The sequence below is a fragment of the Dunckerocampus dactyliophorus genome, chromosome 16 (genome assembly GCF_027744805.1).
Source record: "Dunckerocampus dactyliophorus isolate RoL2022-P2 chromosome 16, RoL_Ddac_1.1, whole genome shotgun sequence".
In the NCBI taxonomy this organism is placed as follows: Eukaryota; Metazoa; Chordata; class Actinopteri; order Syngnathiformes; family Syngnathidae; genus Dunckerocampus; species Dunckerocampus dactyliophorus.
Window position 1 is genome coordinate 3,236,644 of NC_072834.1, and position 17,262 is coordinate 3,253,905.

Below are 17,262 nucleotides of genomic sequence, written 5' to 3' on the forward strand. Positions count from 1 at the left end.
CTTCACGTCCTTTCTGAAGTGTCGGTAATGGAAGGAGCGGAGGGAGATATGCATCACGCTTTGTCCTGGCGTGGGGAATGCAGGGAGAATAATGGACTGCAAATGTGATGAAGTGTGCTAGGCTCCCGGCTAAAATGCCATCTTACTGTGTGTCCGCTCGGGGCTGTTAAGACATTTTGTCTTTATTTGTTTTGCAGCTCCAGCATGCATCTTGACCTTCAACAGGACAGTCACGACACCCTGGATGAGAGACATTGTGCTACCTTGCAAGGCAGTGGGTGATCCTTCTCCAACAATCAAATGGTTGAAGGAGATGTGAGTGTCCTCACTGTTCCTGTAGATGAAAGTGTCCCTTCTCACTGCTCAAGCGTAATGGTCTGGTCGCTGACCTCGCACATATGTGTTGCAGCAATGGAACCCCTACACCCGTCGTGATTGACAGTCGGCGCAGTGTTCATGGTAACGGCAGCCTTGTTATTCGCACAGTGAAAGCAGAGGACTCGGGGAACTACACTTGTGTGGCCAGTAATAGCTTTGGCTCCGATAAGATCGTCCTCAACCTGCAGGTTCAAGGTAGGAAATGCAGCCTGTAAAAAGGACAAAATACCAAATAAAAGACAAGGATATTTTATGGAGTCATTTTTGTTGTTGTCTGTCAAGGACTATTACATGTCATTTGAAAAGCATGATGGATATAAGAGGGTAACTTCATTCCCTCCCGATGCCTAATACTCATCTTCTCGGAGTCACTGAAATGAGTTTTTCAGTATTATATTGGGGAGCTGATTGTACAACAATCTGAGAATCTGCGTGAAAACCTGTAACTTTTGACCAGATTGTAGCTTACTCAATGATTTTGCAGGATATAGTATATTTTTTTTTCATGGTTTGGCTGGTCCTGCGCCTTATACTCCGGAGCGACTTATATATGTTTTGTTTTCCACACTGACAGCCACGAGAGGGCGCTCTAGGCTTGTGTTCCAGTATTGGCTACTCCTATCACTCCTGTACCACTGAAAATGTACAACGTAAACATCAACTTATAAGGACAACTGAGAAAGACAGAACACAAATGCCCCCCCAAAAGCAAATCATATTCTTCAGATTACAAGCTGCAAATAAACCAGTTATGTTGTTTAGGCTCTAGTTATCTGAATAACTGTTAATGTTAGGTTAATATACCAGCTATTCACGTTACGTTAATTAGCCTATTTAGCCTCCATTTTATTGTTATTACTATAACTTGCCTTTAAAGATGAAATGTCTGTTCTTGGTCTCTGATTTTATCAAATACGTTTTCCCCCAAAAATTGGACTTATAGTCCAGTGCGACTTATATATGTTTTTTTCTTCTTCATTGTGCATTTTTGGCTAGCGCGACTCCGGAGCGACTTATAGTCCGGAAAATACGGAACATGTTGAGTTAGCTTGTCGCATACATTCTACTATACTGTCTGTGTTGCCATTTTCCTCCTGACTATCAAATGTAAATGTCTGTCTCCTGTCAGTTCCACCGGACCAGCCTCGTCTCACAGTGACCAAGACCACCACAACTTCCATCACGCTGTCCTGGATACCTGGAGACAACGGTGGCAGCTCCATTAGAGGTCATACACACACATGCACACACACACACACTCGTCTTTGTTTCAGTAGAATGTTCCTTTTTTTTTAACAACATCTCAGAATATTCAACAGCCATGTTTTGTTCCAGGCTACATTTTACAATATTCAGAGGACAACAGTGAACAGTGGGGAAACTTCGCCATCAGTCCAAGTGAGCGGGCCTATCGGCTGGAGAACCTCAAGTGTGGCACCTGGTACAAGTTCACACTCACAGCCCAGAATGCTGTGGGCCCCGGGCGCATCAGCGAAATCATTGAAGCAAAGACCCATGGGAAAGGTTTGTTCATTTGTTGCGGTGCCTAATCAGCCCACTGAATGCAGATGTGTGGTGATGGTTGCCATGTGTGCAAATTTCTCAGGGGTTACAAGACTTGAAAAGAATATACCAAAAGCTTTCTTTTTAAGGACAGAAACGTTGTTTGCGTGTGGGCCAAAATGCAGATAAAAATTTGGTTTTTTTGGTTGGTTTTTTAAGTTTTAGTTGTATTCCTCCCCTCCATCACTACAGAACCTCAGTACTCCAAAGAACAGGAGCTCTTCACCAGCATCAATGCCACCCGCGTGAAGCTCAACCTGAGCGGCTGGAACAACGGTGGATGCCCGATCACCTCCTTCACACTGGAGTATCGACCCATGGACTCGCCTTCATGGACCACAGCACAGCGCACCTCCCTCACCAAGAACTACATCCTGCACGACCTGCAGGAGGCCACCTGGTACGAGCTGCAGATGAAAATCTACAACAGCGCCGGCTACGCTGAAAAGAGGATCAAGTTTGCAACGCTCAGCTATGACGGCAGTGAGTTCACCCATTACTGCTCAGACTACATCCATGCCGTGTGCCACATGCTAGCCCAGATGGTTTCGTGGAGAAAAAAATAAGTTGGCAAACAAACCATCTGGTACGTCAGATTCCAATCATATTCCAGCCTGTTTGGCTACAAGCGGTTCTTAAGTACACCTGAGCAGAACCAGGTTCACCTGTCAAATTGAGAAAGGCACTCCAGTAAATGGAGCAGAAGACGAGTGTGTTACATTGCATGAAATGCACTTGAAGAAATATTGAACCCTTGGATTGCAAGATGGGGGTACTGGCTCCCTGCGTAGCCAGCACGTACGTCGGGATGTAAGGCTTGTTTAAAATAGGCTGTTTTTGTTTGTTTGCATTTCTGAGACAGATGACGACATTGTCAACATTGTGTGAACCAGTCAGCGCTGCAAGAATGACCGTACCATGCACGCCGACTGCTTGTCCTCCGGGTCTTGAAGACACAAGTCACAGTCTAAAGAAAATGTGGTCTTTCCAGGTACCATTGCCCCGCTAGTTAAAGCACCCAACGTGAGCGAGGACACCTCCGGTGGCGGTGAAGGTTTGAAGATGATGGTGACCATTTCCTGTGTGTTGGTGGGAATTGTCGTCATCTTCATCAGCCTGCTGGTACTGCGGAGGAGGAGGCGTGAGCAGCGGCTGAAGAGACTACGAGGTAAGATTTTGGGATTGCGCTCTCAAGGACATTGAGGTTCTAGTTAGGGCGTGGGCCGGTTACTGGTTTCAATGTACACCACGGTGTGAAAAAGTTATGATTTCAAAACCACTGCATTTGTCTGTCATGCATGAGAGAAAGTTTTGGTCCAGAGCAGCCACCCCCTGGAAATACTTTGTCACGTCCTGTGTTGTCCCTCGCAGTCCGAACTGGGATTCAATGTGTTGAAACCACGGGATAGCACCGCTGTTCTTCATTATTGTTTTTTTCTTTTTTTTCTTTGTTGTCTTATTTATGTCTAATATGTCTTATTTTCTATGATTATATCTACTATATTGGTTAATATACATGTGTTATGAGGACTCTAATAATGTTAAAACTTGTATTTGGAAGATTTAGAAGTTTTCTATGGCATAAATTACGAAAATATTCCATTTATTAACATTGAATCCGGCTTGGCGGAAATTCACTTACCACGGTCGGGTCTGGAACCAGTTAACCGTGATAAACGAGGGACGATAGTAACGGGTAATGTACCTTGTCATTGCAACTCTGTGCAGTAGATGGCATTGTAACTCTGCTTCTTCTTTTTTTTTTCTGTTCTTCATTAGTTGCTCACTAACTAGTCTAAATGTATGTTCCTTTGTCATTAGTTCCTCATTAGTTCTTCATTAGTTCCTCAGTAACTACTCATTAGTTCCTCATTAGTTCTTAATTAGTTCCTCAGTAACTAGTCTAAATGTATGTGCCTTTGTCATTAGTTCCTTATTAGTTCTTCATTAGTTCATCAGTAACTACTCATTAGTTCCTCATTAGTTCTTCATTAGTTCCTCAGTAACTAGTCTATATTTATGTGCCTTTGTCATTAGTTCCTTATTATTTCCTCATTAGTTCCTCAGTAACTACTGTATTTTTGTGCACCTTGCTGTAAAGTGTGACCCAAATGGCCTTTTTTTTCTCAAATATTGTCCACAAATCTGTGTAAATTTGTGTTACTGAGCAGCGATACTTTGCAGTGACAGCATTACACAGTCAAACGGCACATTTTGGTGTGGCCTTTTATTGTGGCCAGCCTCAAGCGAATGCTGTCCAATCAGCATCTCGATATGCCACAAATGTGAGGTGCTTGTCTAGTTTTGTGACCGGGAGACTGCATTTTTTGACTACATGGTGACTTTTTGCTTATCTTCACACAAACAAATCTAATACGCTGTTGTTTACTCTCTTTGCTAACTAGATGCAAAAAGCTTGGCTGAGATGCTCATGAGGTAAGAAGCTTCATCTTCAGAAACTTCATGTCTTTGCTTCGTTGTGGTCAAAGGGCTGTAATCAAGCGTTTCCTCTTTCCAGTAAAAACACACGCCCAGCGGAGCCAGTCAACAAGCAGCAGCAAACACTCCGAATGCACATCGACATTCCCAGAGCTCAGCTTCTCATCGAGGAGAGAGACACCATGGAGACTGTTGGTAAGGACATCACAGAAACATACAGTACTCCTCCTCGCATGCGTTGGTCTGAAGCAAGCAATTCCATGAGCAAATATTTGGTTTCTGAGCTTGGTCCCCTTGTTACTGCTCTACAGACGACAGGTCCACTGTGTTACTGACTGATAACGACTTTGGGGAAACCCAGAAACAGAAGTCATCCACAGTCACCCACACAGTCCACTACCAGTCCCTCTCCCAGGCCACCGGTCCTCTGGTAGACGTGTCTGATGCCAGACCAGGAACCAGTAAGTCCAGTACGGACGCTTTTTTTACTTTCAGAAATGATGTTGGAGGCTGGAGGCTGTCCATGTTTTTGATTTGAATGAATGAATGTTAAACGGTATAACTTGACGTTATGGTCACATGCATTCCAAGAACCAGGGCTTAGATATGGACTTTAGCCCTCACTGTCGCCCTACGACGGGGCGGAGGTCAAGCTTGTCCTCCCAATGCACATGCAGATGCTGCAGATGGCAAGTATGGAAGGTGTTTTCATTCATCTGTTATCAGCTGGATGGGGTCTTACAGTACATGTACAAATTTCCCACACGGTACACAAATTACAGCTGCAATCATGAATCAATTCATCACCAAATATTTTGCTATTCGATTAAACGCTTTTTTGTTTAAAAATGTCAATAACCTCTGATTTCAGCCTCTCAAATGTGAGCACTTTTTACATTTCTTCAGTCATACTTGAGAGCTTTATGTTTGAGGACAGGAGGGTCCAAATTGCAGGCCGGGGGCCGTTTGCAGCCCGCGATTGTCTTTTATTGGCTCGTGGCACAATCCTAAAAATTTAATTTAACAAGAAAAACAGCAAAAATGGAAAAGTCAGGAATAATTTTACAAGAATAAAGTCAAAATATTGAGAGAAAAAAAAATATAATGAGAAACAAATGAAACAACAAAAAATGAGGCTGCCAAAAAGGTTATGATGTTACACGTCTAGCGGTCTACCCGATTACTCCATTCATCGAAACAACGAGCTTCCGATTAGTCGAGAAGGAAAATAGTGCGGCCAAGCCTTTGGCTAGCGGGGTCATGGCTCGCTATGTTTGCAAGGACAAGCCAGAACCTGCACAAAGTGTATGAGTGAAACAGAATGCTGACAACCATGTCTGATATTATTCATCAAAAATTCATTCATTAGTACTGTGCGGCATAAACAACTCATGTTCCCTTCTTCCTTTCAGACCCGACTGCCCGCCGCACAGCCAAAGCTGGCCCGGCTGCTCGCAATCGCTACGCCAGCCAGTGGACCCTGAACCGCCCACATCCCCCCGTCTCTTCCCACACGCTAAGCACTGACTGGAGGCTGCCCACGCCCCGAGTCGCAGGCTCTGTTGACAAGGAGAGTGACAGCTACAGCGTCAGCCCATCTCAGGATACAGGTCAGTGCCTCTTATACTGTGGTTTCATTAATAAAGATATGAACAGTACATCATTTTGGTAGGTTTAACAGGTCTTGGACACGGGTGTCCAAAGTGCAGCCCGGGGGCCATTTGCGGCCTCGCAGCTGTTTTTTTCATTCTAAAAAATATAATTTTTTTAAGTGACAGCGAAAATGGAAAAAATCAGCAGTAATTTAATAAGAAGAAAGTCAAAATATTAAGAGAAAAGAGTCATTCATTTTCTAACAAGAAAAAAAGTCCCAATTTTACGAGAAAACATCGTAATATGTTATTTTAGTAGCATATAGTTGAATTATTAAAGAGAAAAAATGTTGTCATTTTATGAGAACTAAAACAAACAAAACAACATTTTGGGGAAATTAGGTTGGGGAAGTTATGAAGTTATTATGGGAATAAAGTCATCCTTTACAAGAAGAAAGATGAAATAGTTGGAAAATTAAAAAAAAAAAACAACAACAACAGCAACAAAAATGGAAAACAGCAGCTGTAATTTTACATGAAAAAATTCAAAATATTAAGAAAAAATGATATTCAAGCAAGAAAAAAAGTTGCAATTTTATGAGATTAACATATTATAACATATTATAATCATATTATGAGGACAAATCATGTACTTTTAGTAGCATTGAGCCCAAACAGTAAAGAAAAATATGTTGTTTTTGCAATAAAATAAAGAAAATAAAGTTGTGATTTTTGGGAAATTAGTTTGGGAAATGGAAATAAAGTCATTATATTACAAGAAGAAAATTGGCAAGAAGAAAGTTTAAATAATTGGAAAATTAAAATAAAAAACAACCACAGAAATAGAAAAAAAACCTGCTGTAATTTCCCAAGAATAAAGTCAAAATATTAAGAGAAAAAAGTTGTATTCTAGCAAGAAAAAAGTCGCAATTTTACGAGAATAAATTCGTAGTCTTCTGAGGAAAAATAATGTAATTTTTATAGCACAGAGTTGAAATATTGAAGAAAAAAATGTTGTTTTATTAAGTCATAATGTTATGAGACACAAACAAAACAAAATAAAGTTGTCATTTTTGGAAAATTAGGTTGGGAAAAAAGTTATAATATTGTGGGAATAAAGTCTTAATATTACGAGAAGTAAGTCTATTTATTTATTATGAAAAAAGACAAGTGTAAGACAAAAAACAATGGCAAAAATTGGAAAAAGAGCAAAGAGTGAGGCTGATAGTAGTAATAGGCTTTTGCACCATTTATGACAAAGCTGGGATGAAGTTTGTTCTTGAAGTGGATTTAACTTCTTAGCATATTTACGTGTGTTGCTTTGTGGCCCTTGCATCACTGTGTGGCCCTCGCTGGACAAAGTTTGGACACCCCTGGTCTTGTAGCACCATCACATGGTTAACAGAGTTCCATCATTAAAAAGTGTACCACTGACCCCCCCATACGAACGCCCCCCGCTAACATCTGCCCCATTTCCAGACCGCGCGCGCAGCAGTATGGTGTCAACGGAAAGCGCCTCGTCCACTTACGAAGAGCTCGCCCGAGCCTACGAGCACGCCAAGATGGAGGAGCAGCTGCGCCACGCCAAGTTCACCATCACCGAATGCTTCATCTCTGACACCTCCTCAGAGCAGATGACCGCCGGCACCAACGACTACACCGACAGCCTGACCTCCAGCACGCCGTCCGAATCGGGCATCTGCCGCTTCACTGCTTCCCCGCCCAAGCCTCAGGACGTCAGTCGGGTCATGAACATGGCTGTGCCCAAGGCCCACAGACCGGGTGAGGCTAAAGCCCACAAAGTCTTCACATCATCGACTTCTAAGCCGTTCAAGAGTCATGATTCAGTTGGTGAATCCCTAACGTTGTACTTGACCACAGCTGTCTTCATGGCAGCAAAACCCTTAGCAACCGTATTTGGTAACCTAACGTGGACTTTAAACATCCTCCACGTCCTTCACCACACTGGGAGCAATTGTGTGAATAGAAGAGCATTCACACGAAGGAATTTCAGTAGTCGATACCAAGACACGTGTATCCACCATTCTCAATACTTATTCGATACCAGGATAAAAATGAAAAAAAACAGAACCCATGTATTTTTAATTCCGCTACATTATTGCAAAGCGTTTCTAACGGTCAAGTATTTAAGATCATCTTTCTGCACTGGATTTAAATGGCAGTAGCAGCTGCCAAGAGGTGACTGTTCATCAAAAAAGAGCGCTTTACAGTTTTTAGAATCCCGACAGTGACCTGCAAGGTCACTGGGAATGCTTTTGGACTCATCTGTGTTTGTTGTCCTGCAGGGGGCGAGTTGGTTCACCTTCCTCCGTACCTGCGCATGGACTTCCTGCTAAATCGAGGCATGTCCTGCTCGGGCTCATCCAGGGGGACGGCGAGCGGGGAGAGAGCAGCCATGGGCCAGGCCTGTCTGGAGCCCCAGAAGAGTCGCTCACTGAAGCGGCCCTCTCGCATGGCGCCCCCGACGCCGTCAGAGGCCCCACAGGCCAGCAGGGACCCCGCCGCCCAGTGGCAGCCCGGCTCGGCCGCCACGCTCCCACACAGAGAGGGCTCAGAGCTGGCCCAGGCCGCCAAGCTCAGCACCTCCCAGGAGTCCCTGCTGGACTCAAGAGGACATCTCAAACAGAGCAGCAACCCGTACGCAAAGTCCTACACACTGGTATAACAGCAGGGGCTCTCGGCTGGGACTAGAACTCACTTTAACACTGGACTTAACACTCAAGTGCAGTAAACGGACTCTCACCACGCAGTTCTGTATATACGTCCTTGCCCTCGAAGGTTGGGCTCACTTTTACTAATCTACTTTTATTTATTTGACAACTTTATTTTCTTTCCTCTTTCTATTTCTTTTTTTCCACATGAAAAAACCATCAGAAAAGACTGCAGCCAAACTAATGAAGTAATGAGGGAATTTGATTTGATTGTTGTTCATTTTTTTATACTACGAGTGATTATTAATACTGATAATACGATAAGTCGACATCTATTGATAATCATTAAAACCGGATTACCAATTGGTTCTATTAAGGCCTGAGAACTTGGACTTGGTTTAGTTTATTTTTCTGGAGCGGAAGATGGAATACGCTGAAACGCTGAATGAAACCTGGAACAAAAAGAAATCATTTCACTTTTCAGCTGCTCTGAAATTGGTACTTTTTACGAAGAAAAAACAACATCTATTTCCTATGGATGCATGGGGGCTGACCAATAAAAAGACGATTGCCATCGCGGCTGGACGGCTCAGCCTAGCATTTTGTCACACGTATGAAATGATCCAATGTGAAGATTTATTATTCTTATTACTATAAATATATATATATAAAAAGAGAAATCACTTTTATTTGTGGATATTACAGGGAAGAATTGATTTGGTTAATATGGTCTTCAAACATATCTTGTTTTAATTAGAAAATGGCGTCTCTGTCGATCTTTCTCTGTGTCCCATTCTCTGATGGTGCAATATGAAAAAAAAAGAAAAGTCTATCAAAACTATTGCTCTATACTGTACTGTAATGATGAAAAGTAACTATGTTGTGAGTGTGCTTACAGGGCTGGACACATTCCGGCCATGTATTCAGGTAGTTTGCCACTGCTTGTGTGCCAGGGTGGTGAGTGACGTTAGGTAGAGCAGGGAGGGTTTCCACAACTAAGGGTTTGCACTTCACAGCGCCCCCCCCCCCAGATCAAGTGTGTCCAAAAACAGGTGGTCCTCGACTTATGATGGTTCGTGGTTACGAACGCGCTCCCGTACATTCATTTTGGTCCGTAAACGCAGGACTCGCTGGAGAGCAGCCACACTGAGTAAGAATGCAGTGTTCCCTCGCTCCATCGCCGTTCACCTTTCGCAAATATTTTTCGTGCAATTTTAGTACTTTTTTTTTTTTTTACACCGTTACAGGCCGAGCCTGGCCCTTTAAGAAGAATCGCATTGCAGGAAGCTGAGTGTTGTTCTGTGCTTCTCTATTCTCTCTCTTCTGTCTGCACCACCCATTGTCTTCTGCGTCCTGATTGGCTGTAGACCATTGTCAATCAATCTCCTTCGTGCCGTCTCCTGTTAAGGTCATGGCGACCAAACTAGCTAACCGTGTGCGCTGCTTGCTAACCGCCAATCCTGTAAACAATAGAAGAAACAGAAGAAGCTAACCGTGTGAGGAAACTACCACAGGCGCGTGTTTTCACAAGAATACACAAACGCCACAGAGAACGGCCCCAGGGCGACGAGGCACGGTCAGTCCGAGGAGTGAAATACACGCGAGTCACTTAATAATGTCTTGTGTCCAACCTAGTAGCGTGATCATTAAAACGCAAATGAAATTTGAAGTTTGGGAGTGTTTAAGCAAGAGAGAAATGTGAGCAAATGTTATTGCCTGTCTGAGAAAAGTGTATAAAGTGTATGGCGATGGATTTTACAGCCTTAAAACATACAGTATGTAATAATTGTAAAAAAATATGGTTGGCTACTTCGCGGATTTCACTTATTGCGGGCTGTTTTGGGAACCTATCCTCCGCGATAAACGAGGGAACACTGTAGTTAACTTTTTGCACCTCAGTATGTCGCCCAAGTACGCCAAAGAAAAGGAAAGCCATCAGCTAAGGAAGTGAAAATGAACCATCATTAAGGATAAAGATGATTGAATGCCAGAGGGGTCATGGAGTCATGGAGATCCGGGAGGAGAAGACATGCCCTTCATGCCTTCTCTGACTTAGGAGTTCATTTAGGAATAAGTCCCGATTTACGCTAAAACTCGCCGTGCATCACAGTCTCGGAACGGAGCTCGTTGGTAACCCGAGGACCGCCTGAAGATCCCCCTTCTGTCAGTGCACTAGGACGAGTCCTCAGGGCTCTCACTCGCCTCAGTAGACCTAATGCTGCTGCATTAGCAGTAATGCTCCTCCACAGGGAACACATGTGAGACAATCTAGCAGATCCCCCACCCCCTTCAAACCAAACATATATCTATGGGAAATACCAGAAAAAAATGATATAATAAGAAAAAGAACATAAGAAATTGTTACTTTTGGTTTGTTCAATTCTTTTTGTGGTCTACCCCGGCGTGTTTCTGTTCCTCTGCCGAAGGGAGAAGAATATTAGCCATTCTTCGGCGAGGTCTTTCATGTCAATTTCCACAATTAGTTCTGATTAACTTTCTGATGATTTGTTTTTAACAATGTCACGTTTTATTTTTTAACATTTGGTGTTCACTTTGGTGGCACTGGAATAAAGAGAAACTAACACAAAGTTGAAATTTGCTTAATAAAATGGCTGTTCCCCAGTGTGTCCCAAGCGAGTTTGACATGCATGACCACGGCGATGCTGACTTTGAGGATGATGATGATGATGATGATGATGATCCGACAACTTTGTAAAGGTTGCCATGTTGTAAAACTGTACTCAAAAATATAAAACATAAATGACATAACAGCAAATCAAAAGACGAAGGTTAAAGTCAATATACTGTATATTAATATACGGCAAATACGTAACTACGCCATATTTAACCAGCAGCAAGCAACCCAACGATGGCTAGCATGCCGCAAGGCATCAACATAAACTCTAGAAAAGACATTTCAAATTGAGAGAACATATCATAAAGGGACATCAAAGACAAACGCAACCATTATGATTAGAATTGGATGTGGCAAAAGAGATTTAAACGTGATGCTCATGTTGCTGCCCTTCACATGAAGCACCTCAATAGAGATGTGGCAATTATCAACGAGTCGTTCAAAATTTGGGAGGTTTTTTGGGACTAAATTGGGACTCACGGGTTGACGAAGACTGGAGTTCCCTTACTCGTGGTTGCACGACGAAGGCTCGAATTTTGCTCAGTCACGAGTTGACAAAGACTTGAGTTTTGCTGACTCGCAGGTTGACGGAGATTCAAGTTTCACTTACTCATGGGTACTCGACAAAGACTCGAGTTTCACTGACTCACGGGTTGACAAAGACCTAAGTTTTATTGACTCACGGGTTGACGAAGATTCAAGTTTCAATGACTCATCGGAAGTCAACAAAGACTCGCGTTTCACTGACTCACAGGTTGACGGGGACTCGAGTTTCACTTACTCGTGGGTACTGGAGGAAGACTTCATTTCATTAATTCACTGTTCCACGACAAAGACTCGGGTTTCACTTACTGTTGGGTACTCGATAGATGAAGACTCGAGTTTCACTGACTCACCGGTTGACGGAGACTCAAGTTTTACTTACTCATGGGTACTGGATGAAGACTTGATTTCATTCATTCACTGTTCCACTACAAAGACTCAAGTCTAACTGACTCATGAGTACTAGACAAAGACTTGAGTGTGACTCACGGTGCCATGACTACAAAGCGCTCCAAAGACTTAAAGCAGAACAATGAGGAGTGCAATAATCATAGTAATCATGTTTGATTTCTTTCAAAGGTAAGTAAGGACACGGCAGCAGAACATCAGCAGTGTTTGTGTGAATAAATCACCCCAGAGAGTCGCTCTTCCTCATAGTTGAACTTTCACTGCGAAATAAAAGAATAAATAAATAAAAGAAAAGGCCCAGGTGATGGTGAGGACGTGAATGATCCTCAGGCAGCGCCACTTATAGCTGTGGTTCTGTTTTACACCGGCAGGTGGCGGCGTTGTCTCCTTCCAGTCCAGCGTCTCACGCTGAAATGTGGCGTTTCTGACCTGACACGGTCAAAAGTGAAGAAACCAGAATAAAACAAAAAATAAATGAATGAAAAAAGATTAATTCAACCATTTGCTAATTTATCACTGCCTGTTTATTGTCTGCAGTGACTTGACTACACAAATAAATACGTAGCGATTCCTGTTCATGTAAAGTTACAGCTGTTTTATGAGTTTGCCTTTTAACAAAATAGATGGAAAAGAAGCATTATTTCAATGTGAATTTTAAAAAAAAGCTTCCAGATTGAAGCTTGGCATGTAGACTGAAAGGGTTCCCATCCTGCTCATTTCAGCCAAGTGATCAAGTGATACTGGATCTCAGTGGGACACGCTAGTAAGCTTCTTTGAATAAAATACTCAGTGAAGCTTCGTACAGCGTACATCTTCATTCTTCATTCTTCCCTTCTTGGCCGAGACGCTTAGATTTCACAGCCTGCCCCCCCTCTAAATAAATACAGCCAAAAATGTTTTTCTGCAACAATCTATTTAACAACTGTACACTGACTTTCACTTTCAACATGTTGATTACCCCCATCAACCCTGCCACCCCTCCTTTCGAGTCCCTGATGGTGCGGTTTGATTGGCATGCAACATGAAGCCCACAGCAGGCTGCACGGCTTCTACGACTTCACATCCTGCTTCTTCTTTTGGAATTTCCTGAACCGCGACTGGATGGCCACGGCGGCCTTCTCTGTCTCAGGGTCATCCATGTCGATGTCAAGGCCCTGAGGGAGGTTGCTCTTCTTCTCATCTGTGAAGAGACGGGGGATGGGAACCAGACTGCAGGGTGAACAGTACTTTTAATGGGGTCCCTATTATATCGGATATAGTACAGACCGAGTGAACCAAGGTCACCTGGGAAAGGTTATTGTACATGTTAGCGCCAAAATTGTATTGAGTTTGTTTCTGTACTTTTGTTGTTCTTTGTTACCACATTGTTTGGTCAGTCGGGGTGTTTCAGAGACACTGTTAAATGTTTTGGTATAAAAGGATGACTCCCACGTCTTTCCCGTGACGCGACCGGAAGAAAGCAGACAGTCTTTGACCGTGGTGGCGGGAAACAATGTTGGTGGGATTCCATGGATTTTTATATGTTGGATGCACGGAGCTGCAAACGCTGGTCTTTGAATGGAACACAATAAAGCTGCAAGTATGACTTCAAGTCAAATATATGTCTGAAGGTTCATAATTGACTTTACTGCTGGCAAACGAGCCACGCGTCAGACAGATCTTCTGGCAAGGTTTATTTCTAGAGCACCATTCCGCACGGTGGCCGAGTGGTTAGCATGTTGGCCACACAGTCAGGAGATCGGGAAGACCTGGGTTCGAATCCTCCCCGTGCGCACGTTCCAAAAACATGCATGTTAGGTTAATTGGTGACTCTAAATTGAATGGTTGTTTGTCTATATGTGCTCTGCGATTGGCTGGCGACCAGTCCCCGTCTCTCGCCCGAAGCCAGCTTGGATAGGCTCCAGCATACCCCCACGACCCTAATGAGGATAAGCGGCGACGTGATTTCAGCTTGGATTTGTTTGAACATTACCAAGGTTGAGGATTGTCGCACATTTTCTGGCAGACTGATGCAGATTTTTGCAGCATAAAACTGAAACACAGCCCCACAAGTGTTTAGTCCTGGCTCTGGGCTCTCGCAGGAGACCACTCCCCGAGCTTCTCAGAGCCCGAGACGGTTTACGTGGCTCTGACATGTCCGAGATGTACTTTGGCGCGAGACAATGAAAAGACAGCAGAGCTGTTTTTAAAGTCATTCTCTGAGCGACAGGAAGCAAGTAGTGTTCATGACGGAACACTACGGGACGTTCTAGCTTCATCCTGAAATTTCACCCAAAAGCCGAATATCCTGAACTTTTTGTAAGTTGAATCGACATCACCACAGTGGACTAGCAGGTGAACACGACAATAAAACGCTCATCTGATTCTAGTACGTAGAATACGCGGAGGCAATGTGCCATTTCATCTTTGTGCATGGTTGCAAAATGTGTGTGTTGTGTCACCGTGTGTGACATTTAGTAAAAGGCCAGCACATTAGATCATACAGTATGAACTTCCACATGCCAGCCTCATCCAGCTGCATGGTTTTACATCTCAAAAGTGAGATCACAACACACGAGATACCTGCTTTTCACGAGTGTTGCATGTTGGGCTGGGCATCGTTTCAATTTGAACAATTCCAATTCTGATTCCTCGTTTCGATTCCGACCACAAAAATTGTGGAAAGACGGATTCCTTCGTGCAGCATGCAGGTGCCGTGCAGTGAAGTGCATATTGTGTGTGCTGCGAGAAGGACAGAGCCTACTTTATAGCCATGGAGAAAATGATGAGACCACCCTCGTTTCTTCAGTTTCTTGCTCATTTTAATGCCTGATACAACTAAAGGTACCTTTGTTTGTACATAGAAAACGCGGCCACCCTTAGTCACCCTCTGGCCACCCCCACGGCTCGGGGACAATCTTGACAAACGCGGCTCTGTGGTGCAGAACATTAGTTCAGCCTAACCGTCGTTTGGCTCCAGCCGTCACAACTTTCCGTGTGGAGGCGCTGTCGATAAAAGCGCGTCTTGCATGAACTGCAAGCGTAGGTACGTTTTCCGTGATTACTTTGGTCGGTTCCGGTCAGGTTTTCTCGCTAGGTTGACTTTGACTTAAATTCTGGAGCGTGATTCAGCACGTCAATAATGGAAGCTGCCTGTAGCAGCATGAGTGGGCATGTGCACCGAGGAGTCTAGAGTTAAAACAGGAGTGCCGATCGGCATCCACTTGCGTATTATGCCCTGCGCGGCTTCGCTCGCCGTGATGGGGAGCAGAATCCAGAAACGATGCATTGAACACGTGTCCTCGGCACACTGCTCAGCTATTAATTGCAAAAGCAGTGGCGGAGCGACTCTCCGGCCACCCCACTGGCCATCTAGACAATTCCGGTATCAACTTTTTGCCACCCGTATGTGAATAACGGTCTCACCTCGGCCACCCCAGTGAAAAACTTCTGGCTCCGTCACTGCTTGAAGCCCTTTGCTTGGTGCAAACGACAATGAAATTATTCAAATTTCATGAGTGCAAAAAGCACTCACACACACACACACACACACACACACACACACACACACACACACAAGTATACACTGGCGTGGCATTCAAAAGCACACGAGACTTTCACAAGCGTACTGTGCATGATGCATGCAAGTGCCAAAGTGCATGATGGGAACATTCTCATGAGAGGTTCTTGAAAGGTCATGCTCATATTGGCTCCCAGGAGACGTGAAGTAAGAGTGTGCAGCCAATGACTGATCACGGCAGCATGTTAGCAATACTGAGCAACTATCCATCCATCCGTTTTCTCTGCAGTGGGGGTATGCTGGAGCTGACTTTGGGCGAGAGGTGGGGTACTGGTCAGCCAATCGCAGGGCACATATAGACATACTTGTAAATACAGACATCATTCACGCTCACATTCGCCAATTAACCTAACGTTACATTCTAACATTTTAGAATCTGGGAGGAAACCGGAGTAGCCGGGTCTTCCCGATCCCGATTGTGTGGCCAACATGCTAACCACTCAACCACCGTGCGGCCTACTGAGCAACTAACCCGATCAAATTCAGACTAACATGTCACCAAAAATGTCAGTTTTCTGTCTGGCATTTCCTGTCCTCTGCTCCGTTTGCAACTCGACCTGGTGACTGGGGAGCGATTAACGTCATTCACCAGTTTATTTTTCTCATGGTTACCCCCGTGTTGACCTGAGCTTTGTATTGTGCAACACGACCGTACTTCCATGTTCCCTTGTTTGCTACTATAGCTTCCGTGCTACGTCTTCTTTCTTGTTCCGTGCAACGTCTTCTTTCTTGTTCTGTATGTTTTGCCCTTCGTTATTGTTTCTGGACTGTCCAGAGAAAAGTGGAGCATTCATCTAATGGCGCGCGTCATCAGCTCTTTTTGCCTCTCACGCAAAAAAATGTAAAAAACGTATCAATACGTTGTTGGGATCGGGTGTTCGGGTTTATAAAAACGTATAAATACATCTTTGGTATTGAGTTATGACGATCGGAACCTACCTTGGCCAGCAGATTGTTTGCCGATTCCAGTCATAGTTGCAGACGTTTGTTTCTGTAAGACAAAACAGCAAAAATAATAATGAACAGGGGCACCATATTCATATTCATATATTCATATTCATCTAACACCATATTCATTTGTTGTTGGGGTTATTTGGTTCCGCATCCTCATCAGTATTGCTGTATTTTGACCAGTGAGTGCAAGTCCCTCGTGGGGAAAATAAGTATTTGATCCCCTGCTGAATTTGAAAGTTTACCCCCTTACACAGATATCAACAGTTTTTGTAACTGTGAAAGACCAAATTCAAAAAACAATCCTGGACAAAAACATGAAATGAAGGTTATAAATTCATTTGTATTTACATTGAGTGAAATAAGTATATGACCCCCGACCAACCAGCAAGTATTCTGACTCCCACAGACCGGTTCTGTGTCCACGAAACACACAAATTAGTCCTGTCCTAATCTCGAATCGTTATGTGGATAAGAGACACCTGTCAGAGAAACGGTCTGTTCCATTCAAACCTCTCCACC

General features: G+C 43.7%; 1 protein-coding gene across 2 annotated transcripts in view; it reads left to right on the top strand.

Annotated features, from left to right (window-relative positions):
- Positions 1 to 12,373, top strand: part of dscama (Down syndrome cell adhesion molecule a) — a 109,826-nt gene extending 97,453 nt beyond the window's left edge. The window contains exons 22-33 of one of the 2 annotated variants that reach the window (XM_054754731.1): positions 198 to 315; positions 410 to 573; positions 1,508 to 1,606; positions 1,714 to 1,902; positions 2,134 to 2,424; positions 2,933 to 3,109; positions 4,347 to 4,377; positions 4,460 to 4,575; positions 4,692 to 4,850; positions 5,793 to 5,990; positions 7,452 to 7,754; positions 8,279 to 12,373. In XM_054754731.1, the coding sequence (XP_054610706.1) occupies positions 198 to 315; positions 410 to 573; positions 1,508 to 1,606; positions 1,714 to 1,902; positions 2,134 to 2,424; positions 2,933 to 3,109; positions 4,347 to 4,377; positions 4,460 to 4,575; positions 4,692 to 4,850; positions 5,793 to 5,990; positions 7,452 to 7,754; positions 8,279 to 8,658 (2,225 nt within the window). In that variant the 3' untranslated portion in view covers positions 8,659 to 12,373. The remainder of the gene's footprint in view (positions 1 to 197; positions 316 to 409; positions 574 to 1,507; positions 1,607 to 1,713; positions 1,903 to 2,133; positions 2,425 to 2,932; positions 3,110 to 4,346; positions 4,378 to 4,459; positions 4,576 to 4,691; positions 4,851 to 5,792; positions 5,991 to 7,451; positions 7,755 to 8,278) is intronic. The other variant, XM_054754732.1, reaches the window with a different exon arrangement.
- Positions 12,374 to 17,262: the final 4,889 nt, after the last annotated feature.